The sequence below is a fragment of the Podarcis liolepis genome, assembly GCF_965112155.1.
Source record: "Podarcis liolepis genome assembly, chromosome: 12".
NCBI lineage: Eukaryota > Metazoa > Chordata > Lepidosauria > Squamata > Lacertidae > Podarcis > Podarcis liolepis.
The window spans coordinates 42,597,941-42,616,237 of record NC_139563.1 but is presented as its reverse complement, the minus strand read 5'-3'; the positions used below and the strand labels follow the sequence as shown (position 1 = coordinate 42,616,237).

Genomic DNA, 18,297 nt, shown 5'->3' with positions numbered 1-18,297 from the left:
ATGATTGCCTTGGTTTCTCCTGTCTGCTATTCTCTGTATGTGCATGTGTTTATATTTGCTTATAATATAGAATCATTATAGGATATTCTGATAGTGTGCTTTTTATTTACTGAGTGGCTCTCACATTTGGTGTTTCGTTTCTGTTGGTGTGGTTTCTGATGCTAAAAAAAAATAGAGTCACTGCTCAGGTAATTTCAGGTAATCAATGTGTATCTCATTTTATATTGCTATCTATACTCTTAATTAGAATTATCACATATTTGACTTTTCATGTATGTATATATCAAATTGCTGATTTTGATAAAACCTGCCTCTAAAGATATTGAGTTTGGTAGCTCCACAACAAACTGTTTCATTATTATTAGGAGCCTGTAATCAGTACAGAGTCTTTTTAGGCCCTGATCCTAGCATTTTTCTTCCATACCTTCCTGTGGTGATGTGTTTTTAAAGTAGGAAAAACAAAGGTTCACATACTGTTGACACCCTAGGTCAGGATAGTGACTGTGTTTTTATTTGGCATGTTGTACTTCAGGTATTGTACTTTCTTGTTTTTCCCAGAACTTGTTTTACAGAAGGTGCTTATATGTCTGCTTTAATATATATAGATTCCTTTATCATAAGCATAGCACTTAGATGTTTTGCTCAATTCTCTCAGGATCTTAAGCAGTCAGCAGTAATATATTTCTCCCTTCCTTCCTTACCTTGTAGATATGTGTACATATAAGCTGACTTTTTTAACATCAAAAATTCTGCTTAGCTCTTATGTTTTGCTTAAGTCTTATCTCACCTATGACTGAGTGATGTTTTGTGTTTTTAGAGTTTTGTTATATAAAATATGAATAACTTGTCTTCCTGCTGAACATTTTTTTTTATCACTTTATTTGTTTTACCTCAGGGGAAGGCCTTTCAGCCTCCCGCCACTCTTTACGAGCTGGTCTCTCTGCCTCAAATATTTCCCTGAGAGGAGAGAATCGCTTATCCCTTCTTCTCAATTACCTTCTTCCTGGATCTCCAGCCGTCTCAAGGAGCGCAACCCCTTTACCTACCCCACAAAGCACTCCACCTTCCAGTCCTAGGTGCGGTCACAAGGGAACCACAAATTTACCACCAGCTGAGCACCAGGGTGCTGAACTCCTAGTGTCTCCTTCTAGTGATGATATCCCTAAAGTAGTAATTCATCCACCTGAGGAGGATTTAGAAGCTCAGGAAAGCGAGGAGAAGACGACAGAGGATAATAGTGACATAATACCAGGCAACTATTTGAACTCAAATTGTCCATGTGTGGTGCTTTCTGCAGCTGAATCACGTCCACTGCAAAGTTTTTATCACACAGCTTGAGCAATCATGAGTTGTATATCAGTCTGTCACTCGTTTGCATGCTTCATTTCTTCTTGTGTGATATTTTCTTGTGTGATACTTTAGTCAGTATTACGAACTGGAGTTGACACTGAAATATTAACACAAGTATTAACACATTGAAAGCAATGAAATATCTGAGTATTTCTCCATACTTTTTATGTTCATAACCTAAAGGAATTCATTCAGCAAGTGCTTCTGCCTTTAAAAAATAAAGAAAGAAACAAGTGAGTTATACATTATAAACTTGAAACTAAGATACCAAATGGTGGCCTTTTACTACTTTTTAAACCTGGTAATTTATAGTAGGTGATGTATAGTTCAGCACCAGATGCCAGTTATCTTAAAAATTATGGTCTGTGCTTTGAAAACACAGTAACATGCTGTACCCAACTTGAAATTCCTACTTCAGGGTAATAAACCAGTTCTTTCCTGTTTAATTTGAAAAGGGCCATTTAACTGTAGCCAGCCCCCTTTTAGGAATTGTAACAAGAAGAAGCTTGTGCAACAGCTAAGGGGGCATTTAATTTTTCTGAATTAAATGGGTAAGAGCTGTCAGTTGCTAGTGTACTTGAACTCTAAACTCCATTGGTTACAGCAACACTTTATACCTGTAAGATTGATGTGGATGCCTTTTGCAGTCCTCAATGTTCTGGTCCTATTCACTTCCTGTGTGAGACCTCTTGCATCAGTCTCCTGTTCTGCACAGTAGCTTTTTGCATAGAGGTTGAGACTAGGAAGATTGACTACTCTAGCTAGGAGCTTAACATCTGATTATGTGTGTTGGTGTACAGCAAATTATTTTTTCAGGCTATTGTAGCAATCAGTTGTTTTAAGACCTGCGATGTAAATGTAAAGCACGTATATATTTAGGGTTAAATGCTCTGAAAATCTTCGAACTGCAAAGTCGAACGTACATTTTTTTATATTTACTTTTTACAGAAGTAGGTCCCCTGCAAATATGGACTAAACATATCTCTCTTTCTCTCTGACTCACGTTTTGTTGCAGTGCTGTGTAAAGTATGACGCAGCTTGAAGGTGCTTTGTAAGCCATATCCTGAAATTATTGCTTTTCTCTGAGGTTGTTTTATTCTATTGCTTTCCTTTGTTGCTCTGTTTCTTGGTTACTGTCATCTGGGGGCACTTTGATATATTAGAATACCGGTAATTTAAACTTTGAGCTTTCTGTTATCTCATGTGAGAAGATACGACCATTGTAGATTTTCATGGAATTGTGTCTTTCAGTAAATAGATAATCTGCTCTGCAGGTATTGGTACTGTCTGGGATCAGACAACACACTGCATAAAACAGCCCTAAGTTTTCCGAACTTGGATTCCACTAGAATAGGATGCAAGGGAAATAATGATAATTTAGTATGAAGTAGTGTAACTAAGAGCGGGCAAGCAATTGTCCTAGAGTACATTTGCTTGCCTGCTCTGCTACTGCAGAGAAAGCCTTCTCTTGCATTCCCAACTTACAGTGGTAGTGTCTTGCAGAAAACACCCTCCCACACACACACTCCAATTAAGTGGGAAGCCTTGTATTGGAGAAATGGGTACTTCAAGTTTCCTGGTCTAAACTAATTAGGGTTATAAAGAAAATAACCAGCATCTGGAATTGAGCTTGCAAACAGACTTGGAGCCAGTGAAGTTGATACAACAATGCAGTAATGCGATACCATTTACAAGAAAGAGCTTTGGTTGTTCCCACCATAGTGATGCTGCAGGGGTCCTAATCGACAACCTCCAGTGGTGTTTCTGTAGATGTTCAACATGTTGGGGACAAGTTGTTATTCTGTGGCTCACTGTAAGCTAGTGGCCGTGGAATTGAGCAGTACCCCTCAGATACCACCTTCTGAGACTTGTTTGCTAGAAAGGACCAGGAATAATGTAAAGCAGTGTCACCAGCCCAAGGAACATAAAAAGCCGCTGAGATGTTAAGCAGAACCAACAGGACCACACTTCTCTTGTTTAGTTTCTGGGCAATCCTGTTGGAGGGCGATAAGCACCATCACAGTTCCAGAGCAGAGTTGGAAGCAAGACTGAACCAGTTGAGCCAATTTCTTTTACATTTATTTATTTAATGTTCCTAATGTGGACTGTTTGTTTCTGCACAAAGAGGTGGTGTTTTTTTCAGTGGCTTATTGAATTCTGTGTTATATGCCAGCTCCGTGATTCTGTGATTTCTTGGTAGCCCCATCTGCATCTTGTCATGACTAGGCCAAGGTTCTTAAAAATGCAATTTTAAAACCATGTATTTCATAGAATGTTACATCAGAAGTAACATACTGTGTCTGCTGTCCAAAATGGTGAAACAACAATTCTAAAATAGTGTACAAGACTAGATGGTAGACAAAGCAGTGAAGTAGAAAAGAAAAAAAGTTGGCATCTTGTAAGAGTTTTAATTAGTAGTAGTAATTTTAATAATAGTAGAATGTGTATACCGCCCTTCAAAACTAATGCAAATCCGTTGATTTTAATAGGTCTGCTCTGAGTGTAATTTTGTTGGATACCACTCTGATATTTCTTTGAACTTTGTAACAGTTCTTCTTGCTATTAGTTTTTTCTTAAAACTGGTTTGCCACCTTGGGAGCAGATGAAACTGCAGTGTTAACTCCAAATAAAATTGGTTCCTCTTGTTCATGTGTAAAATTAATTCTTAGGATCATGAGTCACATCCTATTTAAAATATATTCTTGCTTTAGTATGTTGACTAATGGAAGAGAGATGTAATCTTGAGGCCAGTCTTGTAACAAGCTAGGTGTTTTGCTAGGTATTCTAAAGTATGTTTTTGTGGTTTTTCAGACTCATAGAAAGTATGACATCCTTCTGATGCACGATCCACACACAAAGCATTGGTGGTTAGACACACATTCTTATGTTCTCTTTTAAAAATAACACATTTTTGTTCTGGTGCATTTTGCAAAAGGCCATCATTTAGGCAACATCTAATTTCAACTTTTTAACAAGTGTTCATTGTTTTTCAGAAGAAAATAACTTGTTTGTGTGGCATTTTTGATACTAATGCACCTTTTGTTTATTAACTTCCACATTCGCTTTTAGAAAGCTGCCACTGTCATTGTGTAACTAAGTCTGTTTTCTACTGATGTAATTTTGAATGGCTCTGTATATTCTGCTTGTAGGACTTCTTGCATCACCACAATCTGCACCCGGTAATTTGGACATTGGAAAAAGTGGAGAACTTAAAAGCAGTGGAACAGGGGGAAGTAGAGAAAACAGCACTGTTGATTTCAGCAAGGTAAACTATGTCATTTAGAGAGTAGAAAGAGAGCTTTGTGAATTGTAAAGCTGTTTATTTATTCTGGGTTTAAGATCATTATTCGTATATTGTTAAAAGCAAAAATTCTAAGTGATTTTTTTTGTTTGCTTATTTGGAGTTACTTGTGACAGCTTTCCAACAGATCTGTAATGACTCCTAGAAAGAAATTAAGAATTATGAACATATTTCCATAATTTTCTGGACTGTAGGATTAGCAGCTGATATCTGTACATTACTTCCTATATAAATGACCAAGGAAATCTCCTACAGCCACAAACGATGGCCATGGTTTTAGTCATGGTTTCTAGTATGTCCCCTATTCCAAGCTGCATCTTATGCCAATACCCAGTTAATACCTGCACACGCTTTCTAGTGCTCCTGGATTGGCATGGCCTCTGCATCACCAGCTCATTTATTATTGGCCAGCTGCAGAAACAGGGTAGAGAACTTTTCCTGGAAATCTCTGGCTACATTTGGTGTGCTTAGAGATAGCAAGAGTCGTGCAGCCTTCTGGATGATTTTGTTTTCCAGCCACTATTCCCTTATGCCTTTTGTAGCAGGGTTGTACCCTACTTGGTCACAGTCCAGTTGCGGCAGTGGAAGCCTGATATGTGCCAGTGCTGCTAAAATCGACACTTTAGGACTGCTATCTTGCAGTGGAGGTTTTAATGCGGTGTATATTTTATTTCCTGGAAACAATATATGAGCCTACATTTCTGTTTGCTTGAAGCATTTAAGGCTCTATTCCTCCTCCTAGTTTTCTGTATTTAAACCTGCAGAGGGACAAGATTGCATCCGTTTGTTTTATATAATTCAGTTGAGCAATGTAATTACTAATTTAAAAGTTGTCTGTGAATGTGCATCTTGTGAATTAAATGTAAACGAAGTTAACTTACGTTTTAGTTAATCATGGCAGATGCCACTATTCCTGCTCCTCTATCACAGTTTTTATGTTTTTACTTGGCCTATTCTTCTCTGCACCTGCCTTGTCTCCTGTTGGGCAGGAGTCTGCCTCCTGGCACTGTAGTTGTGGCACACTTGGTGTGGGACTCAAGAGGCCAGCTGTAAGTTTTATTTCCTAGATAGCTGTGTAACTGGTGTCTTAGTTTCAGTGATCTTTGTGTATCTGTCTGTATGTGAACCAATAGTTCATGTGCTGTACAATATGGTGGTATTCTTCTGTAATTATATACACAGTTTGCATAATTAATTTATTAATAAACCTTATATATATATCAATAGATACTTCTTCAAAACTAGTTTTCCCCCTCAGGCTGATTTTATAAAATGAAAGAACTTTGTATATAACTGCAGTGACTTTTTAGTGCTATTTGTAGATACCAATAATAAAAACTGTTTTTTAAAAAAGTAGTTGTGTTTAAATATTTATACTAAAATATGCAACAATGTGTGCAGATTATAAATGTATTTCTGAAGCTTCTTCTGACACACATTTGTTCCTGTAGCAACACCATAGTGTTCTGTACACAACAGAGTCACATACCATTAATCCTAGTTTTAGAAACACTTAGCATTAATCAACTGTAAACTAAGTAGCTATTTTTAATCCTTGTAAATAGGTAGATATGAATTTTATGAGGAAGATTCCCATAGGTGCAGAGGCATCAAATGTGTTGGTGGGAGAAGTGGATTTTTTGGAGAGACCAATTATTGCTTTTGTGAGGCTGGCCCCCGCTGTACTTCTCTCAGGCCTTACAGAAGTTCCTGTTCCTACCCGGTAAGGAAAATCTTACATATAATAAAGCTGGAATTTTGTATTTGTATAATACGGTTTTGACTCTAAGCTTTTCAGGCAGAAATTCTTAACTGAGAAATACTTCCTTTGCTGCCACCTCCTTGTTGTTGTTTTTTACTTTGTGCATTGGTGTGAAATATTGTAGGTACATTTTATTTCATTTTTAAAAAATAAATGGAAATGGTAATCTGCTGCCACTAACTGAGGTAGACACTGGGCAGTCTTCCAGTTCCATATTTATGCTTTCTCACAGCACCTGACATATCTTCACTGATCACTGATGCTAAAAAATTCAGCTTATCGTAGTTCTGATTTCTTGTAGTCTGTTTCATTCTTCCACAGATTCCTTTTTCTTTTGCTGGGTCCAGCAGGCAAAGCGCCCCAATACCATGAGATTGGTCGATCAATAGCAACACTTATGACAGATGACGTGAGTACTAGGCATCCTGTATCTGTTCAAAGTATTCACTTAAAAATCTGAATGAGATCTTCATTCAAGTAGAACTTGGCATGGCTAATGATTATATGGTGATTGAAGGAAATAGCTATGGAACGAGTATGTTTACCATAAGCATGAATTTATGAATGCTGCAGTGAAATGTGTCATGTTGCATTTTTGATAAATTCCTAAAGCTGTGTGTGTGAAATAATTACTAAATGAAAGCACCACTTTTGTGAAATCTGACAGCTATATACATCTCATAGTAATGCTCTTAGATTTTTCACTGTTCCTTCCTCCTTGCGTGGTACAATCCTATGCATGTCAGCTACAATAGGACATATTTCCATGTAAGTGTGTATAGGACTATAGTCCTTGTGAACTTTCCTTTCCTTGCTACTCTGAAACTTTGAGAGATGTTTGCTATGTTTAAATATCAATATTATAGGCTTGAAATGTCATTGTCCATGCAAACAGGTGTATGTGTACATAAGCGCACACACATAACTTGTGTCTTGAGCATGCATTTGAATGCTGATCATAGATATATTTGCATGTAGAATTGAGTATAGAAGCAAGTTATTTATTTGAGCCTTTTAAAATAATAACTGTGATGCCTTTCCAGCCTCTTAGAGAAGAGTTTCACCATGTCAGGAAATCAAATATAAGTGTGTATATATTTTATAAAGGTTTTCCATGATGTTGCTTATAAAGCTAAAGACCGAAATGATCTGCTCTCTGGAATCGATGAATTTTTAGATCAAGTAACAGTTCTGCCTCCAGGAGAGTGGGATCCATCTATTCGAATTGAGCCACCCAAAAGTGTTCCTTCTCAGGTAAGAACTTTTCTAGTGAAGGGCACCTTAAAAGAGTGTAGTGGTGTGACAGGACATAGGTGGGATATGCAAGCAGCTAAAAAAATGTCAAAACTGCATGAGGTACACACAGAATGAAAAAGTGCTGGTTGAAACTGAAAACCACTTCACGGAACTGCTAACCCTTTTGAGAGAGGTGGCTAAATGTTGGCTCCTAACTTTGAAGGAAAACAGGCTATGTTCAGTATCTGAACGCTGCAAAGTGTGTTTGATTACCCTGAGCTCATGATACAGGATGGATAAAACAGTGAATTGAATGTGTCTAGTTGCTTTGATGAAACGAATTCTGCAAATAGTATTTTTTAAAAAACTAAATGGTTTCTGTGTACAGAATTTCTCCCTAGATAATGCCATGCTAATCAGCTGTTCTGATGCAAAAATCATCATTACTTAGAATGAAGGAAAAAGTTTGGTTTTTTCCTCTTGTGAACTTATCTCCTTGCATAGTTAATGATAGCTAAAGTTTTTAATAATCAAAAGATTTTTCTCTCAGAGCCATGTTAAGTGTTGCAGAATAATTTCTCAGTGAATAATTAACGCTGCTTTTTGAAAAATACTTTTTGAGTTTGGCAGGAAAATAGCATCACATGCTCAATGTGTAGGCCTTTCCTTAGGTGCGAGGGAGAGAGCTTGAAATTGTGCTTGCTATTGTGGTCTGACCTTAATGCAATCTTTTCATGCATTTCCTTGATACAGGAAAAACGGAAGATACCTAAATTTCCAAATGGAGCTGCTTCTCCTGGAGAGTCTCTTGAAGAAGGCCATGCTGGACCTGAACTACAGAGGACTGGAAGGTGTGTGGTGTTTGCTTAAATTCTAGCAATATTAAAGAAGTAGAAATCTAAATCCTTACTGCTTTAGAGACTTGCAGAATATACATTTCACAATGTTTAGTTTCCACCTAATACGTTGGCCTGTTTTAGGCACTTAATACTATGGCAGTATACTTCAGTATGCTTCGGGGAAGAATAGAGAATGTGTCGATGCCTTACCCAAATTTATTTTCAAACTGAAACAGTGCTCAAAGTCTTATGTTTGCCATAGATATGGTTTAAAACCAAAAGTTGTATATAGTGGGCTAGATAGTCAAAACATTTTGTAAAGAAAAACCACAGTGATTTCCTGGACATGGAAACATTAGTGATGTCCCCTATCGTCCCTCTTGGCAGAATTCACAGAAAGGAAAAACTTTCTGAGATAGAAGAAGCCATTTTCAAAGAAAATTCTCTTTGCCAATTTGAAACTTCTCTTCGCTAAAAAACAACTGTTGAATATGTATCTGACTACAGATTTACAAATCAGTAAGCTTTATCAAATATAGTTAATGGCTATGAAAAATGAAAGATTTAAGGCGTTTAGATGGCTTTTCACAAAAGTTGTTCATCTTAAACAATTTGAATAACTTTTTTGAGGAACATTATTGAAATGCACAAAAATGATAGCATACTGTACTTTTATTTTTTAATTTAATTACACTCTGTGAGTATAAAAATGTACATAGACACATTTCTTGTGTAATAGTTATATTAATGGAGATTCAAATGGCTTTCTTTCTAAGAATATTTTTCTGCGACCAAGTTAATTATTCCCAATATATTTTGAATCCGGTATACCAGTGCTATCAAATGTTTGACGCTCATTTCCATTTTCCTTATATATTTTGAGATTTCTCTTGATAGTTTCTGCTGCAGTATAGAACCCCTGCCATTTATTTAGTTGCCCAGAGCTGTATATATTCCACAATTGAGTGCAACCTGGGTATAAGCACAGAACATGGTACTGGCAGCAGAATTTGTCACCCTGAGAACATTCAGTTTTTCATTAAAAATAAGTTTTGGATCTTTAACATTTCAAAGAGAGGCTGAAAAGTGAATGTGTCCTGCATGGTAAAATGTCACAATTCAGAGATGAGACTGAGAGTTATTTCCAAGGGCCAACTGATGGTTTTAAAGATGTATGGGGGAAAACCTGAAGTGCAGAATTTTGAGTTCTTTAGTGCAGTGTATGCACACTTCTGATATTACTGTCTTCTGTATATTTTTGCATTTCTTAATATTATTGTAAGCTGCCTTGATCATTTTCATAGCACTGCTAGGACAATTTGTAAATCCTTTAAGGAATAAATGCAAAACACTTTGAACTGAGACTAACACAAATCTGAAATATTTTGTTCTGTTGCATCTACTCCCATCTGTTAACAAGAGCATTAATGACCACTTTTGTGGGAATTACAGACCATGCACATGGAGTTTTAAAATATCCACAAAGCTGTGGGCTGCATCAAATTATGTAAAAATATTTTTGCTAAAAAAAATTAAGAGGGGTAGCTGGTCCATAAGAGCAAATGCAGGGAAACAGAAGTCCTACAGATTTTCAGCAGAAGTTAGATGTAAAATATCTTGATCAATGTTACATTCAGGTAGGGATACTGAACATTTTCCAAGCTTTTTTCAATGTCTAGCCCATTATACACAAATTATCTGCCAGCATTAAAAACAGAATATCAACTAAGTTTACTTTAGGTACTGAAAATGAGTAGATTAAAATGGTACATTTGCAGTTTGTAATTGTCAGTAGGTTTGGAATATATGAAATAAGGCTACTTTTGCTAAAAAAATCTGCACTGTCAGTCTTGTGTATCCCATAGTTTTAAGCGTTCTGGAGTCCTTTAGTGTACAGTTTGACGAGTTTCATCTCACCTATTTAGGCTTTTTGGTGGTTTGATACTTGACATCAAAAGGAAAGCACCTTTTTTCTTGAGTGACTTCAAGGATGCATTAAGTCTGCAGTGCCTGGCCTCGATTCTTTTCCTATACTGTGCCTGTATGTCTCCTGTAATCACTTTTGGAGGGCTCCTTGGAGAAGCTACAGAAGGCAGAATAGTGAGTACAAAGAATGGTAGTAGCCAGGCGTTTAGATTTTCAGAGGCAAGTGACTGTGTTCATTTGTCTCCTTTATTCCTACCTTTATTTGAAGACCTTTAGCCACAGCATTTGATTAGCCTTGCCCCCTATTAAATGTTCCTCAAATATTAACTGGAAAACATGGATAAAAATGTGTGTATGAACAGGAGAAGACGCACAGTTAAGGTAAAAATTACTCTGTCTTGATGAATAGTTTCATGGATTGGAAAACGGCTTGCATTGTCTTTATTTTAAAGAGGCCTTAAAGTGGCTGTGGAAAGTCTATTGGATCACCCGACTTTGGACCCACCTTGATTTTCTGCTCAAGGCTGATGTTTCGGATAGCTTGGTTGTTTTATTGGGTAGTAGACCTATAAAAAGAATGCCTTTTTAAAAAAAGGTTTTGGAAAGAGAAATGTAGAACTAAGTACTCTGAGCTATCCTAAATGTCGCACACGTGTGGGATAAAATCTAGATGGGCACTTTTGTTAGAGAAAACTGTTTCAGGGAGGAATTGTTTGGAGCAGAAAAGTGGTGAAAAGGTGCTTAACCTTATCTCTGTCCACCACTCTTTGCTGCAACTATGCCCAACCAACTTGGCCACTTTCTCCCCCCTGGGTCCCAGATGCATTTCCCTGCCTGGTGGGGGCAGGTGGGGCACTATGGGGTTGCAGTGGAAAAGTAATGTAAAGGGAAAGGGTGAAACACCTTTCATCAGCCCTTCTCTACTCCAATCATCACTCCTGAAGCTGCTTTCCTCTATAAGAATTTGTTGATGTTTAAATACATATATATGTGTGTAAAATGTTTGGTCTTCTTGAAAACAACTGCCCCACTTTATTTGCAGTTGTACAAATTAACTAAATTCTTAATTGTTTTTGGCATTGAATTTTTTGTGACCTTAACCATCCTGTTTTTACTGATGATGATTTAGAATGTATAGGCCATTATAACAGCTGATCTAATGGAGGTTAAAATGAATGGAACACTTAAAAACTGTTTTCACGTAAATATTTCATTGTAAATCTGCCTTCACAGTATAAATGTCTGTAATTTTGAAATTTGTTTTTATATGTATTGAAAATGTTGGTATTGCTTTCCATAACAGGTATTCACATTTTCATACAGTACTAATGCTTCCCCTTTGTTAGACTTGACTTAGTTTTTTTTACATAACTTGAACATTTATATATATTTCTTCTACATTACTGTGGCCCTTTCAAAAACAAAACAAAACAAAAAGCTCCCTGCTGTATTTGCTTGTGGACAATCCACTTTTAGTAACATGGAATAATGAGGTGTAGTAACTGCTAGAAAAGGCTTATAGCATTGGCTCTGAAATACTAGTTAAGCATGTTCTCAAGCAGCTGGTTTAAAAAATATGTACCTCCTGCATGTAAATTGAAAAATGCCTTCTTTCTTTTAGCTGTCTGGGATTGTTTGCTGCCTTCAGTTGCTTGGTGTGCATCAGTGAATATATTAAATTAGCTACTGCACACATGTGTTCAAGCACAGTAACTGACTTGTAAGGTACACACTTGTGTTCACACCACTTCCCCACATCTCCAGAGGCTGTCACTTCCACAGTGCTCCCGCTGTTGCCATCCTGCCTAGAGAAACCAAGGTTAATGCATTGATCAACCCAAGACTAGGTTATGGTTAACATCTGAAGGATTAGATTGATCTTGTGCTACATTAAGTGGTAAACAATGAACTTTGCTGGTTGTGGGCCTGCTTTTTAATTTTCTTCTATAACTCATTCATAGCAAAAATGTTCTCAGTTACCTTACATTTATTCAAGATACCATTCCATATATCACTTTCAGATGGTTCAGTTTTGAGCTATTTTGGCGTATCTCTCCTGTTGAGTTTTAGGTTCTCTTAACGTTAATGGCTTTTAGTGCACTCTTTAGCCCCCTTCAGATGTTTAAAGTGAGCATGTTTAGGAGAGATTGGGGTTAGCTAACAGTGGCTGATGCAGCAGCGTTGGTGGGCTCCTGTTGGTCTCCCATGTTCCCAACACCACGGGGCACTGTTGCTTACTGGGAGGGGTTGGGGGAACTCTGTGATGCAGCAGGTGGCAGTGGAGATAATCTGATTCTCCACCACTCATTGCACCATGCGGAGCTCTCTGCACCTTGCCCCTCCCCATCTTGGTAATTGGCAGTGTCTCATGGAGTTGGAAACCTGGGAGAGCAAGAGGGACGGTCCACTCCTGCTGCTGCCAGCCAATGTGTGTGGTCCGCGGGGGCACAAAGTGCTCTAAAACAAACAAATAAACAACAACAACAATTGTCGTTATTATTTTATTATTTGTACCCTGCCCATCTGACTGGGTTGCCATCAATGCTAAGGAAACCCTCCTCATTTGCTGCTACTGCCATTAGCCACAAAAGGCCTAGGGCCAGTGTATTGTGTTTGCCCCATAATTACCTTAAATAGTTTTGAACATCTTGCAATTAATTACGTAAAGGAAAAATAGTGTTGCCTCCCCCATACATTTTTAGATTAGTTTGTTTTAAAGTACCAAAATTAATCTTGTCATTTCCTGTAAATGGGTAACATCACAAAGGGTGCCGTATTGGAAAACTTGTATAGCCAGACAATTACAGTATGTTGTAATTGAGAAAATGCATTACCAGGTGGGATGATGACTTTCTTCTCCATTTATTTTTTGTGCCCATGTTTCCCCCCCATTTATGTTTAATCATCATTGCTGAGTTGCATTCATTCATTGTTGTGTCATGAGAGTTCGAATATAGTAGAGCACATCGTATTCAATTTGGGTACAGGTTTGTTGCAACATTCTTTATACAGGAGAAGACCCTTTATTTATCCTTTTCCTCCCGAATTTGTGTGCTATATTTGTTGACATGTGCCTTTCTTCCTTAGCATGCCAAATGAGTAACTTATTCCCCTTGTTTTTGGATAGTTTTACTACTTTTAAGCACCTCGAATTCTGGCCATGATACTGCTAAGTGACATTTCTAGTTTAAAACTGTATTACAGCTGATAATGGTTATAATGCTTTCATCGTTCTTGCTGCTGTTTATAAATCAATGTGCATACAGCTGAATTGTTGAATCTTATGTTCTGGGAATCACATGTTTCTTTCCTCCCCTCAGAGTGCAATAGAATCTTTATTTGGAGCATCATTAACTGGGATTGCCTATTCACTATTTGCTGGGCAACCTCTGACAATATTGGGGAGCACTGGACCTGTCCTAGTATTTGAGAAAATATTATTTAAATTCTGCAAGTAAGTGAACTTTTATTCACAAGATATAGGTGCATTGCATTTTTTTCTTGAAAGATTATTTTTATATGTTTGAAGCTTGAAGGTGAAAGTATGTATAAGCACACCTAGCAATGTTTACTTCTGAAATTAGATATCTGAATGGTAGCCAGAAACCATTATGCTATGTTCAGTGTTGCCGCATCAGAGGAATCTGAAGTTGACACTAAAGGCAGATAGAATGACCTTTCTGGAATCAGATGCTAAAGCCTTCTCACTAATTACAATTTTGATTCTTTAGACACGAAGTTATAAATGAATGACATTTTATCACCAAAACCTCAAGGTACAAGAATACACTTTAAAAGAGCACACAAAATTATAATTAAAAAACCATGATAGCACAAATAGAGCAAATAATACTGAAATAGTAAAAACAAGAGAGTCTTGCACCACCTTAAAGACTAACACATTCATTATGGCATAAGCATTAATAGATGGAGACAGATTGAAACCCAGAATATTGTCAAATTGTGTCTCATGTTTCATTATATTTAGTTTTACTGAATCCATATTTCTTCTTTCAACAGGGACTATGGACTTTCTTATCTCTCGCTACGAACCAGCATTGGTCTGTGGACAGCATTTTTATGCATATTGTTAGTGGCAACTGATGCAAGCAGCCTTGTGTGTTACATCACTCGATTTACCGAGGAGGCTTTTGCTGCTCTTATTTGCATAATATTCATATATGAAGCACTGGAAAAGCTTTTTCAATTGGGAGAAAGTTACGAATTCAACAGGCACAATGACCTGAATAAATTGACATTGTATTCGTAAGTTTGGCTTTCTTAATAAAATACACTGTGCTGTACTAGATTAAACTGGTAGTTCATCTGCCTATTTGACATGAGTTATTTCCTGATATTCTATTGTATACAGAAGAACATGGAAACAATGAAGTTTTCCATGCCCATATTCTCCCTCACTTTCCATCGGTTCTGAGGATCAAAAAGCATTTTATTTCTTAGGATAAGAAATAAAATTTCTTGCCATTCTTTAGCATCCAGACCGGTTCCCTTTTCGTTCTCTTTGGCTGCCTTTTAATATTTTAACCATTGAAAAGAAAATGATATTTTCTGGATCAATCTTAGGCTACTTTGTTAAACCAATTTGCTATTCTGTATTTCATACTTTTCAAGCATTCACATCATTAGATGATAAATTTTCATTTAATTATCATTTTTTCCTGGTTTAATAATGTCAGGCTAGATATTGTAAATGTTTATAGCAGCAAGATGAAACACACTGATTGAAATACTGAAATTTTAAACTTGTCAGATGTGTGTGTGCAGAGCCTCCAGACCCCACCAATGAAACAGTAGCGCAGTGGATGACAGCCAACAAATCTGTGGATACTATACCATGGTCTAACCTCACAGTTAAAGTGAGTATCTTGAGAGGTGCTGTTGAACTAGTCTAAATAGTCTGAAATAACTTGGCACACATGAGTCCTAATCCTTCACTCTCTATATTGTTGTACTGACTTGAGATCAGGGCTGCCAATTTAGATTCTGAACTGTCTGGCTTTTGAACAATTAATCAGTTAAACTCTTTCCCCACTTAAGCAGATGTCCAACAAATAATTAATCATTGATGGAACAGTAGGTAGGACTTAGGACGATAATTGGTGTATGATTCCAAGGGAATGATTCCCTCTGCTGCTTCTCAGTTTGTTTTCCTGTTTTGGGGCAAGGATAGTTTTGTATATTTCAGAAATATAGTATCTTCCAGCTTCAGAAATTGCCAGTGAAAAGTCTGGAGTGGTAGGTTTCCATGTGTCTGAGACCTGCTTTTGATCTTGCCATGCATAGAAGTTCCAGGCAGAGAAGGAAAATATTATAGAAATAAATAATGGAAATAAATTTGGGGTCTCTCATCATGTATCATGATTTTTCACTACTTAAAACTATTTTTTAAAACTCTTAAAGAATCCATTGGCTCCCCTTGTATGTGTTTTTATAAGTATAAAGGAGGTTATAGATGACAAGACGGGAAAAGGAACATTATATCATTAGCTGTTTAGTGAAAAGCAGGTTGCTTCATCTGTTATAAAATCTTTGAGCTGAAAATTAATCATGGATGATATTTTGTTGAATCCAGTTAGCTAGCTTGCTCTTTGCAGCAGCCTCAATCTAGTTTCTTACATAATGCAAAAATATGTAGAGTATATAAAATGAAAATGTTCCTGACAGTTCCCCATTTTTGAAACATAAAGGTGCTTTAAGTTGAGTTTTTTGTTCAAATACAGTCCAGTTTATTGCTTTGTAGACATGATAAAGCCATAACACTTGATATTTGGGTTGTACGTTGGATTCAGCTGAGTCTCAAGCCAAATTGGAGACATATTTGGAGGACCATGGATCTTGGATGAGTTGGATATAAACAGTCACAGATTGCTTTGAATCAGCTTGGATGGCCCAGGTTGTCAGAGGGCAGGGCATCAGGCAGCAAGGAGAGGCAGGCAGGGTGGAAAAATAGCAAGAAAAGGCCAGGATGCACCTAATAAGGTAGCTTGCCTCTTCCTGGAAGAAGGTAGGCTCAACACTATGGCTCCTGCAGGAAAGCCACTTGCAAAATGGCACTGCACAGGATCAGATCCTCTTGCTTGCCAGGGCTGGCACTGCCATTAGGCCAGGTGATGCCTAATTGTCTGTATTCACTCAGAGTTTGGATCTGCTGATTCCTCTATACATTTAAAGAGGACAGGTGCAAGTTTAATTGCAATGCGAACAGTTCTACATCTAATTTGCATTTCTGCATGGCTTGATTTACAGCAATGTACAGAACTTCACGGCGTGTTTGTTGGATCAGCCTGCGGCCACCATGGCCCATATTTCCCAGATGTTCTTTTTTGGTCCGTCATACTGTTCTTTACAACGTTTTTTCTTTCCTCTTTCCTCAAGCAGTTCAAGACCAAACGCTATTTCCCCACTAAGGTAACTGTGGTAGCATTTATTCATTTTGAGGGTTTTCTGGTGCATGCAAGTCCAAAGATGACACAGGTTCTGGGTTTAATCAGCTATACAACTTAATGGCTCATTTGTGCATGTTAGATGAGAAACTAACCCATTTGAGTAAGTATCCCCCAATATGTATAGAACTGAAAAGTTCAGGATCACCCATGTAAATGTGTGATATGGGACAAGCTTGTGGCAGCAACTATTGTAAGGACTGATGAGGATGCAGTGTTCTTTAATTGTTCCAAAGTTTTGCTTTGGAGAGGAGTTGAATTAACCATACTTATCATTGGTTAAAGCTATTTCAACCCATAGTTAATTGTTCTAGTTGAGTAAAAAACCCTACAGTTTCAACACTATCACCAGCTCTTAGCCAAGCTTTGCATTTGTAATATGCAATACAAAACGGCAGTACCATTTAAATTGGTAATTATTAAAAGATTGATCAGTGATACAAACATAAGAGGCAAAGCAACTTTTTGGCTTTGTGGCACAGCCACACACCCAGTGCAGTTAAATTAGATACAAATAGGATTTTTTTTTATTAATTGTGTTTTGGGTGAGCACTCAAATGCTAAAATAATCCTGATCAGAGAAAACCACAATCGTGGTGCTATCTTAAGCACATTATCTTAGAATAAATAGCAGCAAAGGCATCCAAAAAATGTAAAAGTCCCACCCTACTTAGTGTTAACTGTTCCTAAATATAGGCATGCATCAACAATAAAGTGGTTCAGTGTTTTATCTTCTGTGCTGATACAAGGAAGATTTCACGTTATTCCTTTTGCTGCATATGTATGTCCTTTTGAAATTGGAGAGGCTGAGTATGCTTTATTATATATTGCTCATTTCTGCAGAAATCAGATTGAAATTGTTAGATGAAAGGAGGTTTTAAATGATCTAACTGGATATTTTGTTTCTGTAAATAATAGATATCTGAGGTGTTATTTTTTTGCAACAACACAGAATTAATTGCAAGGAGACTAAGATTAGGAAAATGTTGATTTAAGGTTTTAAATTTTGGTCCTGGAACATCATAAATCTGATTGTTCACCCAGAAGAAATCTCTTCTTGAAGATAATGAGATTCCCATTTAACTTACTTTCAACTTTTAGAGTAAGTCTATATGCTGCTAGGTTTCAGTAAGTATACATCTCAATAATTTGTATTAAACTATTTCCGAATGATTAATTATTTGACAATCCCTGTCACTGTGGCAAATATAATTAATTTGCAAGTTTTTTTTTTTTTAAAAAGCAGTATATTCTTCCTTTTTAGGTGCGGTCTACAATAAGTGATTTTGCTGTATTTTTGACAATAGTGATCATGGTTCTCATTGATTATCTTGTTGGAGTTCCTTCTCCTAAACTTCATGTGCCTGAAAAATTTGAAGTAAGTAAAGTAGTAGTAGTAGTAGTAGTAGTAATAATAAT

The 18,297-nt window shown here is 37.0% G+C and overlaps 1 protein-coding gene across 28 annotated transcripts in view; it reads left to right on the top strand.

The window, feature by feature from the left end:
* Positions 1–18,297, top strand: part of SLC4A7 (solute carrier family 4 member 7) — a 71,246-nt gene that overhangs the window by 37,623 nt on the left and 15,326 nt on the right. For 11 of the 28 annotated variants that reach the window (XM_083467812.1, XM_083467810.1, XM_083467788.1 and 8 more), the window contains 12 exons: positions 896–1,252; positions 4,500–4,615; positions 6,217–6,374; positions 6,735–6,822; positions 7,521–7,667; positions 8,403–8,500; positions 10,414–10,588; positions 13,735–13,868; positions 14,435–14,680; positions 15,186–15,291; positions 16,682–16,843; positions 18,143–18,256. In XM_083467812.1, the coding sequence (XP_083323938.1) occupies positions 896–1,252; positions 4,500–4,615; positions 6,217–6,374; positions 6,735–6,822; positions 7,521–7,667; positions 8,403–8,500; positions 10,414–10,588; positions 13,735–13,868; positions 14,435–14,680; positions 15,186–15,291; positions 16,682–16,843; positions 18,143–18,256 (1,901 nt within the window). Of the gene's footprint in view, positions 1–895; positions 1,253–4,499; positions 4,616–5,640; positions 5,701–6,216; positions 6,375–6,734; positions 6,823–7,520; positions 7,668–8,402; positions 8,501–10,413; positions 10,589–13,734; positions 13,869–14,434; positions 14,681–15,185; positions 15,292–16,681; positions 16,844–18,142; positions 18,257–18,297 lie in introns of all 28 variants that reach the window. The other 17 variants (XM_083467807.1, XM_083467797.1, XM_083467811.1 and 14 more) reach the window with 3 other exon arrangements.